The sequence below is a fragment of the Grammomys surdaster genome, unplaced genomic scaffold (assembly GCF_004785775.1).
Source record: "Grammomys surdaster isolate TR1022 unplaced genomic scaffold, NIH_TR_1.0 958, whole genome shotgun sequence".
NCBI classification, from domain to species: Eukaryota; Metazoa; Chordata; class Mammalia; order Rodentia; family Muridae; genus Grammomys; species Grammomys surdaster.
In genome coordinates this window covers 5,718,665-5,737,957 of record NW_021605377.1, presented here as the reverse complement: position 1 = coordinate 5,737,957, position 19,293 = coordinate 5,718,665, and the positions used below count along the sequence as shown (strand labels likewise).

The window sequence follows — 19,293 nt, the reverse complement described above, 5'->3', positions numbered from 1 at the left end:
TCTTTAAATAGAAGAAGATCGACACAGCTGATACTGCAAGCCCCAGCATAATTCCAACCAGAATAGCAGGCAGACCCATGCGTGTTTGTTGGAACATCAAAGCACGGAACACACCATTGTCTCTAATCCTAATGAGCCTTGATAGCTTTTGTTCTAGCTGTGCATTTAGACCATAGCATCTGCAAGCAGCATCACCAGATCCACAGATGACTGAGCTGTCACTCTCTCTCTCTCTGAATGCAGAGGTGACACATCTAAGCAGAAACCCAAAACACAAGCCTCTTAGGCACAAGCGGGGCAGCGCAAGCCTCTGTTGGCAGCCCAATAATCTATGGTTTGAGAGTGACTTCCGCTGGCATGCTTGCCTTTTCCTGCAGGTCACCATTTTCTAGATGTGCCTGAGGGCCCTCTGAGAAGAGAAACATATAGGGTAGTGTTTACTCTGTCCAGCGTAAGCAGCTCTACACAGTCCATTAAAAAAAAAAAAACACTCTGAGTTAGGGGCTGTAGCTCAGTGGTAGAGTGATTGCTTGTGGTGCGCAAGGCTCCAGGCTTAATCTCCAGGGTTACAAGAACAAGAAGAGCAACCTTTTGCTTTGTAGTTAAAAAATAATTGGGTAAAAGATAAGAGAGGACATTTGAACTGGGAGGCAAAAGTGAGTGTGTGATTGCATCCCAGCTGTGTTGCTTAACAGCTGCGTGGCCCTAGGTAAGACATTTGACTTCCTCCCTGACCCTTTCATTGTTTACCATTTTGCTAAAAGAGGTAGTAAGTAGCCATTACAAAATGAGCAACGTCGGAACCTGCTTGTGGTGCTAGCGGAGTGTGGCACATCCGTGCATCCTTCCGTTTACTGCAGAGTTCCCGGGTGCCTGCCCTGGGATTCGAACCCGGCAGAGCAGAAAGCAGACAGAAACAGCTGCCTTTCCGGAGAGTCCCAGTGGAGACATGCAGTGAAGAACAATCTTTAGGGAGGACAATACGTAGGAGGAGGGGAAAGGAGACTACCCAGTGAAGTCTTTACAGCTGATGGCGGAAAAGTTTGCCTGGAAAGGTGACATTAGAATGTGGGCCTCCGGGAAGAGGAGGAAGAGAAGGAACCAGGGACAGACTGGACAGGGAAGCACAGGCTCTCAGTGTCCTGAGGCTAGGTCTGATCTGAATCGGTGGGTCACCATGACTGGAGTGAGGGACAATTCCCAGGAGGTTAGAGAATGGATGGGGAGGACCAGAGTGTTAAGACCTTTTAGGCATTGCCAGGGGCTTGTGGCTTTTATTCTAGGCAGCTGCCAGAGAGAATGGGTACAGAGATGGTGTATGAGCCGCCATCCTATAGGAGAGAGACCTTTGGCCCTTACCTACCCATAGGCTCTTTCAACATCCATTTCAGAGATGACAGAATGAGGCTGGGTGCAGACTAACTTAAGATCCTACAAGGAGAGAAAGGCAGGACCATCAAGACCTGCCATCACCCCGACCAGTTTGCTCAGTGCTTCCTTGGGGTCTGCCAGCATTCCAGAGAACTGCAGATGCCTTAGCATTTGTGGGTGTGACCATAAAGAAAGGGCAGACATAGAGTTTTTCCCTTTTCAAGTTTACTCGCCAAGTTTTTCTTAGCCCCCTGACCCCTCAACACCCGCAAAAGGCAGAAAAACAGAAAAGACTCTCAGGGATTCTGTGATGGTCAACTTTACCAAACTAATTTTCACCAGAGAAAGTGACATTCAAACCTTCCTGACTGGAAGCCTCAGTGTGGGAGAGAGAGAAAAAGAATTGCCCCTGTAAAGAAAGGCTACAGAGAAAGGCCTTCTGCCTCTGTCACCTCTGTACTAGTAAGGCTCAGGACAAATCGGGCTGGCATTTAAAACCTACAAGTATAGTCCAGCATACCTGCAGACCCCACCCAACCCACCACGGCTGTATTTTACGAGAAGCTTATTGTGCGCATGCGTACGGTGGGTCTGACGGAACCAATCTGTCCCATCAGGTCAAGCTGGGAAACCTGGAACTCTATGTGGAGCAGGAATCCGTTCCTTCCACGTGGTATTTTCTGATCGCACTTCCGATCTTGCTGGCCATTGTCATCGTTGGTAAGTGTCCCGTCCCATTTTGTCCCGAGAAGTTATCCCCCAAGGCTTCTCAGCGGGCAGGCAGCTAGCTCTTTGTTTCCGTTAAATATTAATGGATGAAAGGCCAAGTCAGAGAGTTGAGAAACCAACAACAGGTGCGCTGCTGCCTCTCTAAAGACTTTTACATTTGCATTGTTAGCAAAGAGCTAGATCACAAGATGGTTCCTTGATGTTTGAAAAGTATCACGCTGACGCCCCAAATCTTTGGTATTGGTTTGGAAACAACTCCATTAAGGACTCCCAGAAGTTGATACCCCATCTCACCCTCAGCCTGCTAACCATCACCACCTCCCCACCCCCGTGTGCTTTTCCTGGGAGAGTCAGGCTTTGTAAGTGTGTCTGTGTTACCTGTTCCAACATGCCATCCTTTCTACAGACATGGAGGTGCCCTACTGACGACCAGTGGATGCATCTGGCCTATATATTTTATTAGGTCCTACAGCACCGTTTTGTTGTTGTTGTTGCTGTTGTTGTTGTTTTTAACTGAAGAAGTTGACATCTAAAAATTAGATGACTCACCCTTTAAATTCGTGTTGAGGGGGGCTGAAGAGATGACTCAGCAGTTAAGAGATGCCCTTCCAGAGGTCCTGAGTTCAGTTCCCAGAAGCCACATGTTGGCTCTCAACCATCTGCAGTGGAATCTGATTCCCTCCTCTGCTGCAGATGAAAATAGAGCGCTTGTATACACTGAGTAAATACATCTTTAAGTCTGTGTTGACAGTGTGAAAGGTCTGGACAGTGTGAAAGATCTGAACCCTCAGGTCCCAGTTTTACCTCGCATCAGTTGTTAGAGCTCCTCAGCAACTGCTATTCCTCGAACACAGGCTATGTGCTCTCTGGACTTTCACCACAGTCTCTACATCCCCTAAGGTCGCCATCCACCTCTATAGCTGGTGCCTGCAGCAGTGTAGTTTATGACCTTTACGTTCTGTTTCTTCTCCTTCTTTATCAACAGCACGTCATGCATGTTGATTAACTACAACATGGCACCTTTCTGACACTGTGGGGGCATGGAGGCAAGGGTTGGCATTTCTGTGCATCTTCTCACCCACTTCTTACTCACTTTTTATGTCCGAATCTGTTCTCTTCCTTCTCTTCCTCCTCCTCCTTCCCCTCCCCCTCCTCCTCTTCTTCCTCTTTTTCCTCCTCCTCCTACCCCTCTTCCTCTTCCCCCTCTTCTTCCTCCCCCTCCCCTTCCTTCCCTTCCTCTTCCTCCCCCTCCTCTTCCTCATCTTCCTCCCCCTCCTCTTCCTCCTCTTCTTCCTCCTCCCCTTCCTCTTCCTCCCCCTCTTCTTCCTCCTCTCCCTCCTCCTCCCCTTCCTCTTCCTCCCCCACCTCTTCCTCCTCTCCCTCCTTTACTGAGCATTGGATAAGATGTTGGTGACTGGGCCCGTCTCTGCTTTGAGAGTTGACTTAAGGCCTAGTGCTTTCCTTGGACAGTTAACACTCCTGTGAGAGGAGATATACATTTGTGAATAACTGGTTCCATGGAATGAATTTTCCCGTTGCCTTGTCACTGATTATTTTGGGTATATTATTAATGCTTTCCCCAAGTTGTCTACCTCCATCATGTATCTACAATCTAAAACTTGACTTGACATTTTCATAAAGTCCCGGCTGCTGTGGACTTCGAGGGAGAAGATTGCTTGTATGAGTGCTCAGCTCCGGTTTGAGTCTGACTGCTGTCAGACTCGTTCAGATCTCTCCACCTTGCCAGATAGTTGTGTCCACTCTGTGACTCCCGAGAAACCTCTGGTCTCTTGTTGACTTTGTGAGAAGTCATTTTGTCCTTTAAGGGAATTTGTTTGAATCTGCAGAACCTCTCAAAGCCATCCTGTTCTGACTCATTCTAGAGAGTCCCCGGCAGCTATGATAAGCGTGTCCTAGTCCTTCAGTTATGTCCTTAGAGTAAACACTAGATGCACCTAGCCTAAGCCTGCCAACCAACACCAGAGCCAGGAAACCAACCCTGCTGTGTGGGAGCCACAGCTCTCTTTACATGCTGAGTCAGGGTAGCTTCCTGGGGAGTCACTGCCCCAAGTGGAAAGAAAGAGTTCTCTGGTTGGGTAAGTTTGAGAATCAGCTTTCTTGGAATGCTCAGTCATGGTTATAGTAAGCATGACTAATACGATGAAGTCTAGGGAAGATGTCTGTGTAATTGTGTTGAACAAGGTTTGTCCGTGCAAATCTCTCAATCTCTCTCTCTATCTGTCTATCTTTCTTTCTCTCTCTCTTTGTGTGTGTGTGTGTGGTGTGTGTGTGTGTGTGTGGTATATGTGGTGTGTGTGGCATACATGGGGGTGCCCAAATACCATTGCACACATGGAAATGGCAGAGGACAACTTTACATTGTTGGTCTTTACCACCTTATTTGACATGGGGTTTCTTGTCTGTACCCTGCATACACTAGAGTAGCTGGCCTTAGGACTCCTGGGGAATCTCCTGTCTCTGCCTCCCATCTTGCTGTGGGTATGTCTGGCTTTACATGGGTCCTCGGATCCTCTTATTTGGATGGCAAACACTTTCCCCGAACCCCTTTTGTGTGACATCTGTTAAAAGTTGAGATCCTTCAGGGATAAAATGAGAGCTGGCAATTGTTAGTTTCTCAGGTCGATGTGCTGTCTTGATTTACTGCTTGTAATCTCTTCTACATCACAGCTCTTATGGATAAGGCAAGCAGGCACAGAGATGCTAAGGGATTTGCTCAGGGTCACACAGGTAGTAAATGAAACGACAAAGCGGAGAGATAAACTCAAGCTCCAGGATTCATTGCATTGACTACTCACACGGCATGGTTCAGAGCAAGATGATGTGGGCACAGAGGCCATCAGCTGTGGGGGCTCTCAGTGACTTGACTTTTAAACACATGGCGAGTGGCTATAGGGAAACTTGGCCTGTTTCCTGACTTTCCAGCCAGCTGGGGGACCTTTGATTCCAAGCAAAGGTTATTTGATTTTGTTTTCACTTTAAGATGAGTGGAATTTTTTTTCCCTGTCACGTTTAACACCTTCCTCTTTAGAATGACCTTTATGGAAATGGCCCTTTAGTGAAAATTCAGCTTTTGTTTTTCATTTTGTTTTTGTGGCATTGGGGGGTAGAACCCAGGCCCTGGGACACGCTAGGCCATTTGCTCTGACACTGAACAGACCCCCGACCCTAAAATAAAGTTTGTGCGTGCTCTTTTCTGTCCATAATTCTCTCTCCATCTCTTCTCCCTATTTCTTCCCCTCTCCGTCTCATCTCTGTTACTATGCCAATCTGACAGAGTCTGTGTCTCCTCAGTGGCTGTGGTGGTGACCAGGCACAAATCAAAGGAGCTGAGTCGGAAGCAGAGCCAACAGCTGGAGCTTCTGGAGAGCGAACTCCGGAAAGAGATTCGTGACGGTAGGCTCTGAGGCTCTGCGTGTAGACAAACAAGCCCCGCTCACTTTTATTTTAATTTTTGCCCTCATGTGGAAACTGCCATATAATGAGAACTGATTGTGTAGAAGGCGACAAGCTGGGTACAGGGTCTGGGCCTGGCTTTGTGTTTTATTTCAGTTCTTCTCCGCAGCCAACCAAGCAATTAGCCATTGTTTCTTCTTTAATGAAAACCAAGGTCATACTCTGTGTTAGACAAAACAGCAGAAGATCTTATCCATTGTTTGCAGAGTTAAAATATTGCTCTTGGGATTCTGTGTTGCAGGCTTTGCCGAGCTCCAGATGGATAAATTGGATGTGGTTGATAGTTTTGGAACGGTACCCTTCCTTGACTACAAACATTTCGCTCTGAGAACTTTCTTCCCTGAGGTAAAAGAACATTGATCATCGTCCTCAGGCTGAGCCTTGAATAATAATGCAAGATCTTGCCTTAAGTCCAGGCTGAGCGGAGAAGAGGATACTTACTAATTGCATTGATTAGGGTAGAGAGCAGGAACAGGCTACTGGCAATTACTCTTTGCCTGGTAAGGAATACAAGTTTAGAATGATGGTTTTTTGCTTTATACACACACACACACATACACACACACATATATACTTTTTTTTTTAACTACCAGTTTCGAACTGACTCTGTAGCTGGGAAGTGAGCTAATTCATTTTAAAATCAATAAATTGTGGACGCACCAATTTGTTGTGTTTATCTGCCTGACTTGCACTGCTGCTCCTAGATTATTCGCTATTATTTCTCCATTGGAAACGAAAAGCAGGACCAGCCAAATGGGCAGAAATTGGACACGCAGGGAATTTGAGTTGATAGCAGGCATTTTTAGCTCCGTGAAGGGTTTATGGTCTCTTCTTTGACAGTTTCTCTGTTAGTAGATCAGTCTGTGGCTTCCTTGTTTAGTAGATATAGGGGTATAGACTGAGCTCTGAGTTGTTCTAGTGCTTTAAGTGCTTTGGGTTATAGGGGGGTCTCAGTTCTGTTCTGACACCCCATTTCCTCACACACTCAGTCCTCTTCAGTTACCTCCCCCAACCCCAAGCCTTTGGCAAGGGCACTCACCCATTCTGTCTCAGCACCCCATGTCCTGCTACCTCAGCTCTGCCATATTTTTCTGGTGGTCCCAGAGAGATGCCCTCCAAATTGGAACTCATTAGTGCCCCCATATTCAGATCTGGGCCAGTCAGCAAAGCAGCAAGTTAGAAATCTCTTCAAACCAATGAAGGGGTTTGTATCACCTTGCCAGAAGTAGCAGCAGACTTATATGTGTGTGTGTGTGTGTGTCTATCAGGAGGGCTAAACTTTGCCACAAGATACCTGCCCTATGTAGGGTCTAAGCCTTGGTGTTATAAATCAAGAAGGCAACAAATAAGACCAGCTTTCTTACTTATTCCCCAATAATACCAGGCACCAAGATTTGCTGTCTGCTGCCTCATCCATTTGTGGTACCTGGGGGTAGGAGGGAAATTCAAGTCCCTGAGTCAGGGTGATGCTCAGAGCCTCTGAGAAGCTTGCATCTCAAGTCCCAGTTTCCCTGCTCTCTGAGAGTCCCCATTAAGAATTTAAAAGCAATAAAATAACGGAGATTTCCAGCATCCAGATGAGTACTGTGTGGGCTTTTACAGTTAATGATTGCCCTTGAATGTTGAATAGCATAATCTGCGGCCTGAAAAGGAAATTCTCCTATCTTCTAAAGTCAGCCATCAAGAGCAGGGCAGGCTGATGAGTGTCAAGGAACACCATTGCACGTACCATTGCACGTCGAGTGCCTCAAAATGAAGGGAATCCCCCAGAATAATGCGGCATTATTTTAGCAGAAGCGAGCAGTCACAAGGAGCCCAACTGATTTAACTCAGGGTTCAGTGTGGTGTCGAATGGCAAACAGGCAGTCCTAAAGCCAGGAGTCACTGAGACAGAGGACCCAAGTGGAAACCAATGGGGATTTTTCAGAACTCTTTGAAGGAGACCTAAGTCAAAACTGAGTTTATAGTAATAAAAAGAGGGGGAACCCCAAGACCAGGCCACTTGCCACACACAGCATATGTGGCCGAGTGTTCATTGGGTGCTTTGTTGATTGACCCAGAGCCAAGTCTTTGGGCCTGGAGCTTGGGTGTCTGAGGGAGCCTGATGGGTGATCAGTCCTTCCAAGACAGCAAAGAAAGAGGTGACCTGGGCGTGGCGGCTTCATCTTTGCTCACCTGCCTGCTGGTTTTGTTTTAACGCTTTTCTTTTTTCATGAGAGCAGTGGTTCTCACCCTTCCTAGTGGTTGTGACGCTTTACTGCAATGTTGTGGAAACCCACCTCCCAACCACAGAAGTATTTTTGTTGCTATGTCTATAACTGTAATTTTGCTACTAATATGAACCTTGATGAAAGTACTTGATATGCAGGATATCTGATACGTGACCCCTATGAGAGGTCATTCATTTGACCCCCATGAAGGAGTCTTGACCCACAGTATGAGAACCACTTCATTGAGTATACTTGTTATTGTTGTCTGAGACAGGGCCTCAAGTTCCCAATGTCACAAAGAAGGACCCTGAACTTCTCATCTCCTGTAGACAGACTGATTTCTGTTTTTCTGAAAATAGAAGACACAGGATAAGCAGAATATCTAATCTCTTGGAAGAAGGAAATGTGAATGAAAAGGAGAAAAAGTCTTAAGCCAGGAAGCCAGGGTACCACTTCCCAGCAGAAGCTCAAGAACGAATTGCGGGATCATAAGAGGGCTCAAAGAGTGGAGGTGCTTGCCACGAAGTCTGACAATAAGAGTTCAATCTCTGCAACCTAAAAGTTGTCCTCTGACACACATGCACATGTACACATACACACACACATGTACACACACACATGCACACACACACGCTTCTTGAAGTATGCCCCTTCATCCCCCATAAGAATGTAATCCCAAAAAAGCTACTTAAATTGGATATTTATATGAGGTTGGTTCCCTAGAAAATTATTAAGGAGTAGACCTTATCTGAGGTTTTCTGCTTTGGCTAACAAATTTGAAACTATGAAATGAGGGTCTCTGCAGGAAAAATTTACTTTATTAAGACACAAGCTTTGTCCAGAGTTTAAAGTATAAAAAAAGAGAGGGCAATCTGTTTGAATTTATGATTTTTACTTAGTTAATTCAAACTATTATTCAATATGGTTTTACATTATAATCTTTAGTTGGGCATAGTTACATGTTAGTAATTTCAGACTTTGGGAGACGGAGGCCAGAGGATTGCTGTGAATTTGGAGCCAGCCTGGGATATACAGTGAGACCCTGTCTCAAAACATCCAAAAATAAGTAAACAGAATAAGATGCAATTCTTAATTTCAATAAGATTTATGAGACATTTAAAAACTCAGCCTCAAAATGAAAAGGTTTTTATTTAGGCATCTCATAGCATAGTATATCAAGGCATTTGTTTTAAGTAGGGGTAAAACCCTCAGTCATAGTGGGCACAGAGCACTGTGTACTCAGTGCTCCTGCATTTCGTTCTTAAAAGAAGCCTGTGAGGTGGGAACCATTGCCTACCTCTATTTCCCAGACAAAGGAAGTCGGACGAAGAGGTCAGATAACCTGTGCACGCTCACATAACCAGTATGTGATAAGTCAAAGCTGGACCCCACGTAGTTTGGCTCTAAATTCCATGCTTGTACATTGCATATTCTGCCCATTTCTCGAGGATGTAACATATTGGGGCAGTAGATGCTACCCGGCTATGACGTATCTAAGACTGGCAGCACCATGTGACTCTCATCCTTGGAGGTCAGCACCATGTGTGCCTCATCCTTGGAGAGGTTGGCACCGTGTGAGCGTCATCCTTGGAGGTCAGTTGTTTGATGAGAGGTCTGACATTTCCATAATCTTCCACCACCATTTTTTTTTAAACTTTTGAGTCAGTTCTTTTTTAAAACCCAACATAATCTATCAAAAAACAAAAACAAAACAAACAAATAAACAAAAACCCAGTCTTTGCTGATGACGAGTCTCAGAGGCTTCCAGAGGCCACAGGTGTTTCTTGAGAGCATACTAATTATTTATTATGTCTTGGAGGCGGCATAGTGAGCACAGACCAAGGGCTCTTCAGATTAGCAAATAGCACCTCTGCTTTATTAAAACAGACTTGGGTATTGTAAGAAAAAATGCACTGTTCATTTCCTTTGGATGTTATGAATAATAAAAGTGTCTCTTTCCTCTCAGTCAGGTGGATTCACACACATCTTCACTGAGGATATGCACGTAAGTCTCTACGTCTTCACTTTGAGCTCAGTGACTGTCAGCTTACCATCCTCACTGTCACTGCCATTGTTAGTCCTTTGAATTTTTCTTCTGGGCATTTTGGATGATGAACTCAGTATTAAGCAGCCCGTTGTCTTGGGCAACCCATTGTGGATCTACTTTCTAAGTTTCAACTTACGTATGCCCTAAGCTATGTTGTCTACTGTACATGCTACACTGGGACATCATCATTGTTTCCTATTCTCCCCTCCAGAACAGAGACGCCAATAACAAGAACGAAAGCCTCACAGCCTTGGATGCCCTAATATGTAATAAAAGCTTCCTGGTGACTGTCATCCACACCCTTGAGAAGCAGAAGAACTTCTCTGTAAAGGACAGGTACGTGTTCATTCTTTTGTATTTTGATAAGCACTTAGGCAGAGACGTTCAAACCCAAGCACCAGCCAGGTATGATGGCACACGCCTTTAATTGCAGCATGCGGGAGACAGGAGCAAGTAGAGCTTTGGGAGGTTTAGAGAATGACCTGGTATCCATAACAAATTATAGGCCAGCTAGGGCCAAGCAACAACCCCCAAGCTACTTATTTTAGCTTTGTTTTGTTTCCCGTTTATTTATTTATTTATTTATTTATTTATTTATTCATTTACTTCACACCCTGATCGCAGCCCTCCCCCTCCTCCCACTCTTTCCCTCTTATAGTCCTCCCCCATCCTCCTCTCCTCCTCTGAGAAGAGGGAGGCCCCTCCCTGGGTACCAATCCACCCTGGCACATCACAACACTGCAGGACTAGGCACATCCTCTCCCACTAAGGCCAGACAAGACAGCTCAGTTAGGGAACAGGCAGGCAATAGACTCAGGGACAGCCCCCGCTATAGTCGTTGGGGGACCCACGTGAAGACCAAGCTTCACATCAGCTACATATGTACAGGGAGTCTAGGTCCGGCCCATGTATGCTCTTTGGTTGGTAATTCAGTCTCAGGGAACCCCCAAGGGCTAGTTGACACTGTTGGTCTTCTTGTGGAGCTCCTATTCCCTCCAGGTCCCCCAATCCTTCCATGGGCTCTTCCACAAGATTCCCCAAGCCCCACTTGATGTTTGGCTGTGGATCTCTGCGTCTGTTTCAGTTATCTGCTGGGTGGAGCCTCTCAGAGGACAGCCATGCTAGGCTCCTGTTTGCAAGCAGAACAAGAGCCAATCCCTGACTACTACCATTGCTTTAGTTTTTGAAGAGCTGGGTATTGAACTCAGGGCCTCATGGATGCTGAACAAGTGCTTTGCACTGAGCTCTCAAGCTCCTGGCTCCCAACCCACCACCTGAACCTCAGCGTGTCCTGTCCCAGTGGTGTGAACAGGGGGTTTACACAACCGTGCACTCGGCAACTCAGATCCCACCAACACAACCCCAGTTCTGTCCTGGAGGCGCACATACACACACACATCACCCAGTAAAACCCTGAAAAAAACCCCAACGCCAAAAAAGAAAACTCTTAACTGAAAAAAAGCAGAAGTATTATTTTTAATTTTTAATTTTAAAGAAATACCCCAAATTTTTTGGAAAAGAAACTCACTTCTTGTTGCTTAAAAAAAATAGAAAATTAGAAAATGACCCGAAATTGAAACTGACTTTTTGGGTTTGTTTGTTTGTTGTTTCGTTCGTGTACCCAGCACACTGGCCTAAAACTCCCGTTGTAGCTGACGGTGATCTTGAATTCCTGATCCTCTTGCCTCTCCCTCCATACTGTTGAGATGACGAGCATTTGCTACCACAGCCAATATATGCCCTCCTAGAGATCAAAACCAGGGCTTCGTGCACTAGGCAAGCAGTTCACCAACTGAGCTATGCGGGAACTTATGCCTGGTGTGACATTTTATGACACAAGGACAGAAGTGATTGGAACCGAAACAACACAAAACTGGCTCCTCAGGAGACTATCCCCTATTGCCAGCAAGATTCCATGGAGGCTGGGCATGTCCAGCTGAGTCCAGGGCCAACGGCTCACCGGGCTCTATTTTTAAACAGGTGTCTCTTTGCCTCCTTCCTGACCATCGCTCTGCAAACCAAACTGGTCTACTTGACCAGCATCCTGGAGGTGCTGACCAGGGACCTGATGGAGCAGTGCAGCAATATGCAGCCCAAGCTCATGCTGAGACGCACGGAGTCCGTGGTGGAGAAACTCCTGACAAACTGGATGTCTGTCTGCCTCTCTGGTTTCCTTCGGGTAAGTGTCACAGGGCTCTTCAGTGTCAGAGGTAAGACAATAGGCAGTTATTTTTAGCCCACGCTGGTGCCTTTGTGGAGCTGAGTCCAGAATGCTCCGTGGTGTCAGCATTTAACTGAACTTGATCTTGGGACCTTCCAGATTGAAAAATTATGCCGGTTTTGTTTGTTTATTTATTTGTTTGTTTGTTTGTTGTTGTTGTTAGTAGTCCCTAGGGGTACATGTAATTCACATAGGGTTCTCTCAGGTAAGATTCTTATATGTGAGCTTATCTTCTTATGTGTGGCATTAGTTAATACCCATGGTCCTGCTAGCCCATTTAGGAAAATGTCCTGAGACTTGGGGATGTTTCAAACGCTGATGAGAACAAACTGTTCATGGGTCCTCCAAAACATATTGGAAATACTCATTACTCACTGACATGCTGGCAGCTAATGATGGCCCCTTCTTCCCAGGTGTTCGGCATTAAAGCAAATCCCCAAAGAGCCTCCTGTCCTCCGAGTTCACTTTCTTGAAGTGGCTAATGGCATGTGGTTGAATTTCATTGAATCTTCGAATCTTGCAGAATGCAAACTTTCTATGGTTTCCATGGTTAACAGAGTGGGCCTTGGAGCCCAGGGCTGAGTCTGGAGTTCAGACAGCTCCGTCGCTTCTTGGCATGTTACCTGTGGAGTTGACAAAAGATGAATGTTGTTGGGCTGTTTTGAAGCCGAGATGAGCAGGAGTGTGCCTTTGCTCAGCACTGAGTAAGAGCCCCATAAATATTGGCTATTATTATAAAATATTAAAATGAAAATCAGGGCGTCCCTGTTCAACATGGTCTTTGTTCAGCTCTCCAAGGCCCTGGGATGGAAGGTTCTTATCCATCTTTAATTTCACCCAGCCATCCAGATTCCAGCAAAACGGCATAATTGTGTATTTGCAGCTAGTTTCAAAATCTAATTAAGCCCTGAATAAGATACACTGTTATGCCACAGGTTTTAACAGGGCTGCTTAAGTTGAGAGCCACAAGCAGCCCTTTAAATTAGGCTGTGCCTAGTTTAATGTTTGATGTAATCTTAAGAGTAGATATGCAATATTTTTTTTTAAATTTTTTTACTGACTTTCCCCACTCCCAAGGCAATGGCCGTTTATTAAGATGGATGAAATCTGCCTTCTTTTCTGTTTACTCGGTATACATCATCTGCTCTGGGGACACGTCAAGTGGTTATTTCTGGGGAAAGCTGTTTTTGTGCCTCACCATGGCTGGGTGGGCGGGAGCTGCTGCACACGCCTCTCCCAGGTTCCCAGATCTTAGCCCTCAGCTGACCCCAAGTCAAAAGCCCTAGAGTAGCATCCACCAATCTCTTCTCTAAAAACTCTGTCAGGGAATTTCTGTAGCTGATGTATACAACCCTCTGAGGAAACAGAAAGCAAACGCTGACCCTGAGGTAAGCTTGTTTGCTATCTGTGTCCATTTCCCAGCGCCCGAGTGCATCCAGCCGCCTGAGTCCTTGGGGTTATCGCATTCACTGTGGGCTTTGTGTTGTTTTGTTATTTGTTTCTGGTTTGGTGTCCATCCACTGGTAAGGCCACTGGTTTGAAATTCACTCCCAGCTCTTCCCTACACAGAGCTCTCAGGAGCTCCTCTTAGGCATGAAAGGGGAGAAGTGTTCAGAAAAATCTGGGCTCCAAGCCCAAGCAGCCCCCTTGAGCAAAGCATTCTGGGTCAAGATTTCTTCTCTGTGCTGATTCAAGAGTGTATGGAACACTCGGTGGTGAGGGGGGAGCGGCACGGTGCCCAAGAGGAAGTGGCATCCAGCCAGTCTTGGGCGGGACTTTCACTTTCAGGGGAAGAATCCCTCTAGTGATCAAGGGGCTTGGGGGCTTCCTCTTGCCCTGATCATTGATGCTAAGCATGTAGCAACCTTCAGGTAAGATCCCTCTCCAGACTCCAAGGCCTGGTGGGGACAGTAATGGCAATTGACACCTATTAAGAGCTGCTATTTGCTATACATTAGACATTGGCCAAGAGCTTGGATTATCTCATTTAACCCTTAATGGTCTGTAGAGGTAAGTGCATTTATAGCCACTTTGCCTATCGGGGCTCAAGACAGAGTAGATGAGATTCTGTAGGTTCGAGGGTAGCAAGGACGATGCCAGCCTCTGAATGAGCTTTGTGAGCTGACAGTCAGCTCTGGTCTGTCGTCTAAGGAGAGAAGACATGTCCCCCAACCAATGAGACATACTAAACCTTGTGTTAGTTGATGACAAAGAAATCTCATGGCCTGGTGGTTCACTAGGCTAGTCACACTTCAGTGTCTCTGGAAAGGTTTTCAACCTGTCTCTGCCACAGAAATCTAGGTAGGGCAGGTATCTATGTGGCACAGGGTGGGAGGTAGGCACCTAAGTTCTTATGGAGATCCTCAAAAGATGCTGGAGGTGATAGCTAGGGTTAGAACTGTGGGCCTGAGCGACAGTGGGATGCCAGATGCCACCAGCTCAATTTTGAGAATTCTGGAAAATCCTGACTAGAGAGCCCTTGAGCCAGTATCCCTCTGCCTAGCCCTGGGGGTCCTGGCTGGCCTCTGTGTCAACCAATGTGGCCAACTCAGTCCCCACACAAGGGCCCTTGGTGCATCTGTCTCTTACACGTGTAAGAAAGGCAGAAGTGAGGCACTTAGGTTTGTGGTCAGGTCATTACCCAAGGGGGGTAGACGGAAAGTAGATCTCAGTGAGATTACAAACCGTGAAATAAAGGAAGTTTCTTATGAGAATGAAATGTCATGTACTGGTCCCCTTGCCCCACCTTGGAAACTTCTGAACATTCCCCTCTCTGCCCTGCATCAGGAAGATGCTACTCAGGGAGTTGTCAGCAAAGCGGGGAGAAGCAAAGAGAGGCAGGGAGGAAATGGACCAGGAGAGGTAGAGGGTGGCAGGAGACCAGGGGAGGGAACTGTGCTTGGAGGAAGTACAAAGGAAGAGGGAGGGAAAGAGGGGTAAGGGGTAGGCCCCAAAGGGCTATGGGTAATCCTCCTGTTCACAGGAAATCAGACAGAGAGAGCCAGAGGAATGCTCCTTTCAAAGCTGAGTTAGTTAACTCTGCAGATGAACTTGGTAACATGGGCCTTAATAGGAGCCACATAGCTACTTTTTCATCTTTACTAAGGCACTCTGGCTTGGGCAGAGCCCTTCCACCCTCTGCCTACAGGCCTAATGTCCATGGATCCTGGAAACCTCATTATGTAGGGGGAACCGAAACTGTCCCAGGGCTGCATGCCTCAGAAGATGTCGGGAAAGAAACAGAACACAGCCTATACCTGAACTACCCAATGTTCCTTTGAACATTAGTGGCTTCAAATTTGGGCCACTAGCCCGCCGATTCAGTGGAACGGGTTCACAAGAGAGGGCTGGAGACAGGAGCCATGGGACCAGTCTTAGAGGTTCAGGGAAGGGAGTACTCCCTATCTGACTGACAAACTATGTAAGTGGTGTCGGAATGATAAGGGACAAGGGCTGACACATGGGCAGGACGCAGGCTACAAACAGCTGAAGTGGAAGCCACTTCCATCACTAAAAGCAGTTTAACACTGACAGCCCACCCTCCTCAGCAAATGTTTAAAACATTCTTGCCTGAGTCCCTGTTGCCAAGACTGTGAAGCACTTTTTTTTTTTTAATGTTGCTTATTTTTGGTTCGCAATGAAACGGGAATGTAAACAAGGTTATAACTCTACCTCCATGAACTGTTCTTAAGTACTAACCAGCTTACTGATGAGCACACGTCTGCCAGACAGGAGCTTAAACATGGAATTACCAGGAGCCTCCTGGATACCGCCCATAATGTTGGGGGTGGGGCGGGGCTTGTGCACATGCATAGTGCACACGAAGTAGTTTCCTGGGTGACGTGATACATATTTTCAGGGGCTTTGCATGTTGATTATTAGAGAATACCACTGCCTGTCACTCGCGGTACTACCGTGAGCTTCCTAGAAGGTAACTGTTGCTTTTGTATCTTTTCCAAGGAGACTGTTGGAGAGCCATTCTATTTGCTGGTGACAACTCTGAACCAAAAAATAAATAAGGGTCCTGTGGACGTGATCACCTGCAAAGCGCTGTACACCCTTAATGAAGACTGGCTGCTCTGGCAGGTTCCCGAATTCAACACCGTGGTAAGTTTGCCTAAAACAGTCCATCCAGACCCAGAGGGCAGGGGGAAGTAGGTGGGTCCTCCAAACTGTGGCAGCTTCCCCCGCTACCCCTGCATCTACTTAATTAAAAGCAATAGTTGATAAAATATTAACACGTGTTCACATAATAGATTTTAATTCCTTGGATTGGGAAGGGAAGCGTTGTGACGATGCCTAGGGTACTCGTCAATTTCCAAAGATTTTAATATCAGGATTGCTTATAGCTTTTAGCATCGTCAAAGGAAATGCAAAATGTTCCCTATTCAGCACTCATAATTGCAATCAGAATCTCTCAAATGGCTCTGCTTGGGGAAGACAATGTGTGAAGAGATATTTCAACCAAATTGAGACCGTCTTATTTTAGAACGATAACACAAGACAAACTTTGCTGTGTTCCCCGCGCAACATGAGACGCCTTCCTTTCTTTCCATGGATTAGTTACAAATGTTTGCTGTCACACACTTAATGTACTGTGATCTCATAGATATTTTTAGAGAAGTACTGTAGATCACTCCAGGAGGGTGAAGGGCTAGGCTGCCTGAGAGCTTCCTTTTAACCCGTTCCAGCTCCGGCCACCCTCAAATCACCCCAGAGGAGGAGACAGTTCTTTGGGACCTTTCAGGAGTTTTGTGACAGAAGCCCTTCATGGAAAAAAATCTTCTGTACAGCTCAGGAGCTTTCTAAGATTTTCCATTATCGTTGTCTTGGGGAAGGGCTCTGTTGCTTTGGTCTGATTTTTAGCTCTATGGAGACTCTAGGCTTTCTTTACCATCTCATTAGTGGACAGGGAAGACGTAGATTCCAGTGGGATGCAGGAATTGTTCTCTGGAGAGCTAAGACTCCTGTGGCTTTGCTCTGGGTGGCGAGTCCTGTGGTATCATTCTAGAAGAATTCACTCCCTAATTGAAGAAGGCACCACTCTGCTGTGGGGCATATTATGGTTATGTCATGGCTGTGGGTGGGGAGGAGCCAGTAGACCAGCTGTTTCCAGTTTCTCTCATCCCCATTAAAGATGGCTGTGTGCTCAGCAGCCGAGCAAGAGGCAGGAAGCTGTACTGAGAGGGAACATGGCTCAGTGTTCTGGCTTCTCTAGATAACTGTCAGCACCTCCAGGGTAGAGCAGTGATTCTCGGACTTTTTAGCATAGTGTCACTGTGGCTTGGATAATGTTAAACACCAATTGTTAGGTGACCCTAGATGCAAGTCTAAGGTATGACTTAGGATTTTCATTTCCTTAAATTTACCTTTTACAACATTTATTTCTTTTTATTTGATGTCTATGTGTGTCTGCCTATGTGTATCTATATTTGCCATGCGAGTGCTGAGAACTAAACCTAGGTCCTCTGCAAGAGAAGCCAGTGCTCTTAACCACTGAGCCATTTTTCTAGCTCAAAGATTTAGCTATTTTTAATTATTTGTGAGTGTGTGTGTGTGTGTGTGTGTGTACGCACATGAATCTAGGTATATATCTGAGACTAGAGGCATCAGATTCCTCCAGAGATAGAGTTATAGGTGGTTGTGAGCAACCCAACAAGAGTGCTAGGAACTGAACGTCAGTCCTCTTTGAGAACAATGCATGCCCTTAACCACTGAGCCCTCCAGCCTTAGGATGTGCATGTTTAATATGCTCCTCAGGCACCACTTGAGAACTGTTGGCATAGGGGTTAGGAGCCTGGGTTCTGGAGCCAGGCAGGTTTGAACTGTGCCTGTGCCACTGGCTAGCTGTGTGACACTGAGCGAGTCTTTCCACTTGCCATGCCTCCTCAGTCTCCTCATATATAAAATAAAGATAATAATCATGTCTGCCCATCGCATGGGGGCGTTATAAATATTAAAGTTGTATACAACACACAGGTACACACATGCAGATGCATGCATGTAAACGCACATATGCACTTGGAGTTGTGTGTGCTCATACACAGACAGACATGCGTGCGTACATACAGGGACATGCAAACACAGAGAGGAGGAAAACCACATGGGGAGCCCCAGTCTACCCTTTACTGCTTCCCCTCTCACCCTGTGGTCTTTCTTGCTGCTCGTTCACCAAGCCCAAAGCAGTACGTGGCCCTCAACAGTGGCAGGGAGAGGCCAGCACCATGCCCTTGGCGTTCTAGAACTGTGAAGTCAATCAATCCCTTCCCTATATGAATCACCCAGTGAGGTCAGTGTTTTTTTGTTTTTGTTTTGTTTTGTTTTGTTTTGTTTTGTTTTGTTTTGTTTTGTAACAGAAGACAGCCCTCACAGGGTCCTTAAGGAGAAATGGTCACAAGTAAGTGTAGGTTTGGGGGATCCAACAAGATTTCTTTTCATTGCACCAGACCGGGAGGAGAAGAAAGGAGGTGGACTGGGGGCCGGGGGTGGGGGGGTGTTAGGAGAAGTCAGCTGCCTGGAACCACTCTTGAGGTTATAGCCTTCCAGTGCTTTACATCTGAGTACTTCCTCTCCCTTTCATTTGGAAGCGTTATTTATTTCACAGTCAATTAGGACCATGTGTTTCTGATTCGTGAGGACTCAACTCATCAAAATGTTACTTGATGTTGAAGAAATTCGTGTCGACTCTTGAATTTTTTCCCCCTCCGTTAGAGCCTCTGGGGGAAATGCAATGGAAAATTAAATCTATGCACTGTCCGTCTCTGATTCATCTGCGGTGGATAGGGTAGAGACTGGCAGAGAGGTGGGCCCAGCTCCTGCAGCCTTTGCCTTTAAGAATGATTTTTTTTTTTTAAACGCCTTTTGCTGGACTTTCTCCAAGCTCTCTTTCACGGTGGCCGATTATACTAGAAAGCTAGAGAGAAGGCACATGATCCAGTCTAAGCTTGTGTGACAAAAAACGTTACCCGAAGGTCAATATGAAAAATTTAAGCGTTTTCATTTCCTCTCATACAAGTTCTCCCAGCCTGAACCATCCTGTTTCTTCTTCCCTTCCTTCCCCCCACCTCTTCCTCCACTTCCCTTCCCCCTCCCTCCCAGGCTGCACTCCTGGTGGCTCTCAAAGCCTCGCTTTGCTACATTTGCCTGAGGTGGTTTATGTAATTGGAAACCAAGGTGTTGTGAACAAACTGGAACGTGTGTGTGTGTGTGTGTGTGTGTGTGTGTGTGTGTGTGTGTGTGTG

At 46.2% G+C, this 19,293-nt stretch overlaps 1 protein-coding gene across 1 annotated transcript in view; it reads left to right on the top strand.

Annotated features, from left to right (window-relative positions):
* Window positions 1-19,293, top strand: part of Plxnc1 (plexin C1) — a 130,679-nt gene that overhangs the window by 78,126 nt on the left and 33,260 nt on the right. Inside the window, exons 15-21 of the mRNA XM_028783039.1 lie at window positions 1,989-2,091; window positions 5,413-5,514; window positions 5,816-5,919; window positions 9,751-9,789; window positions 10,043-10,167; window positions 11,812-12,010; window positions 16,013-16,159. Of these exons, the coding sequence (XP_028638872.1) occupies window positions 1,989-2,091; window positions 5,413-5,514; window positions 5,816-5,919; window positions 9,751-9,789; window positions 10,043-10,167; window positions 11,812-12,010; window positions 16,013-16,159 (819 nt within the window). The remainder of the gene's footprint in view (window positions 1-1,988; window positions 2,092-5,412; window positions 5,515-5,815; window positions 5,920-9,750; window positions 9,790-10,042; window positions 10,168-11,811; window positions 12,011-16,012; window positions 16,160-19,293) is intronic.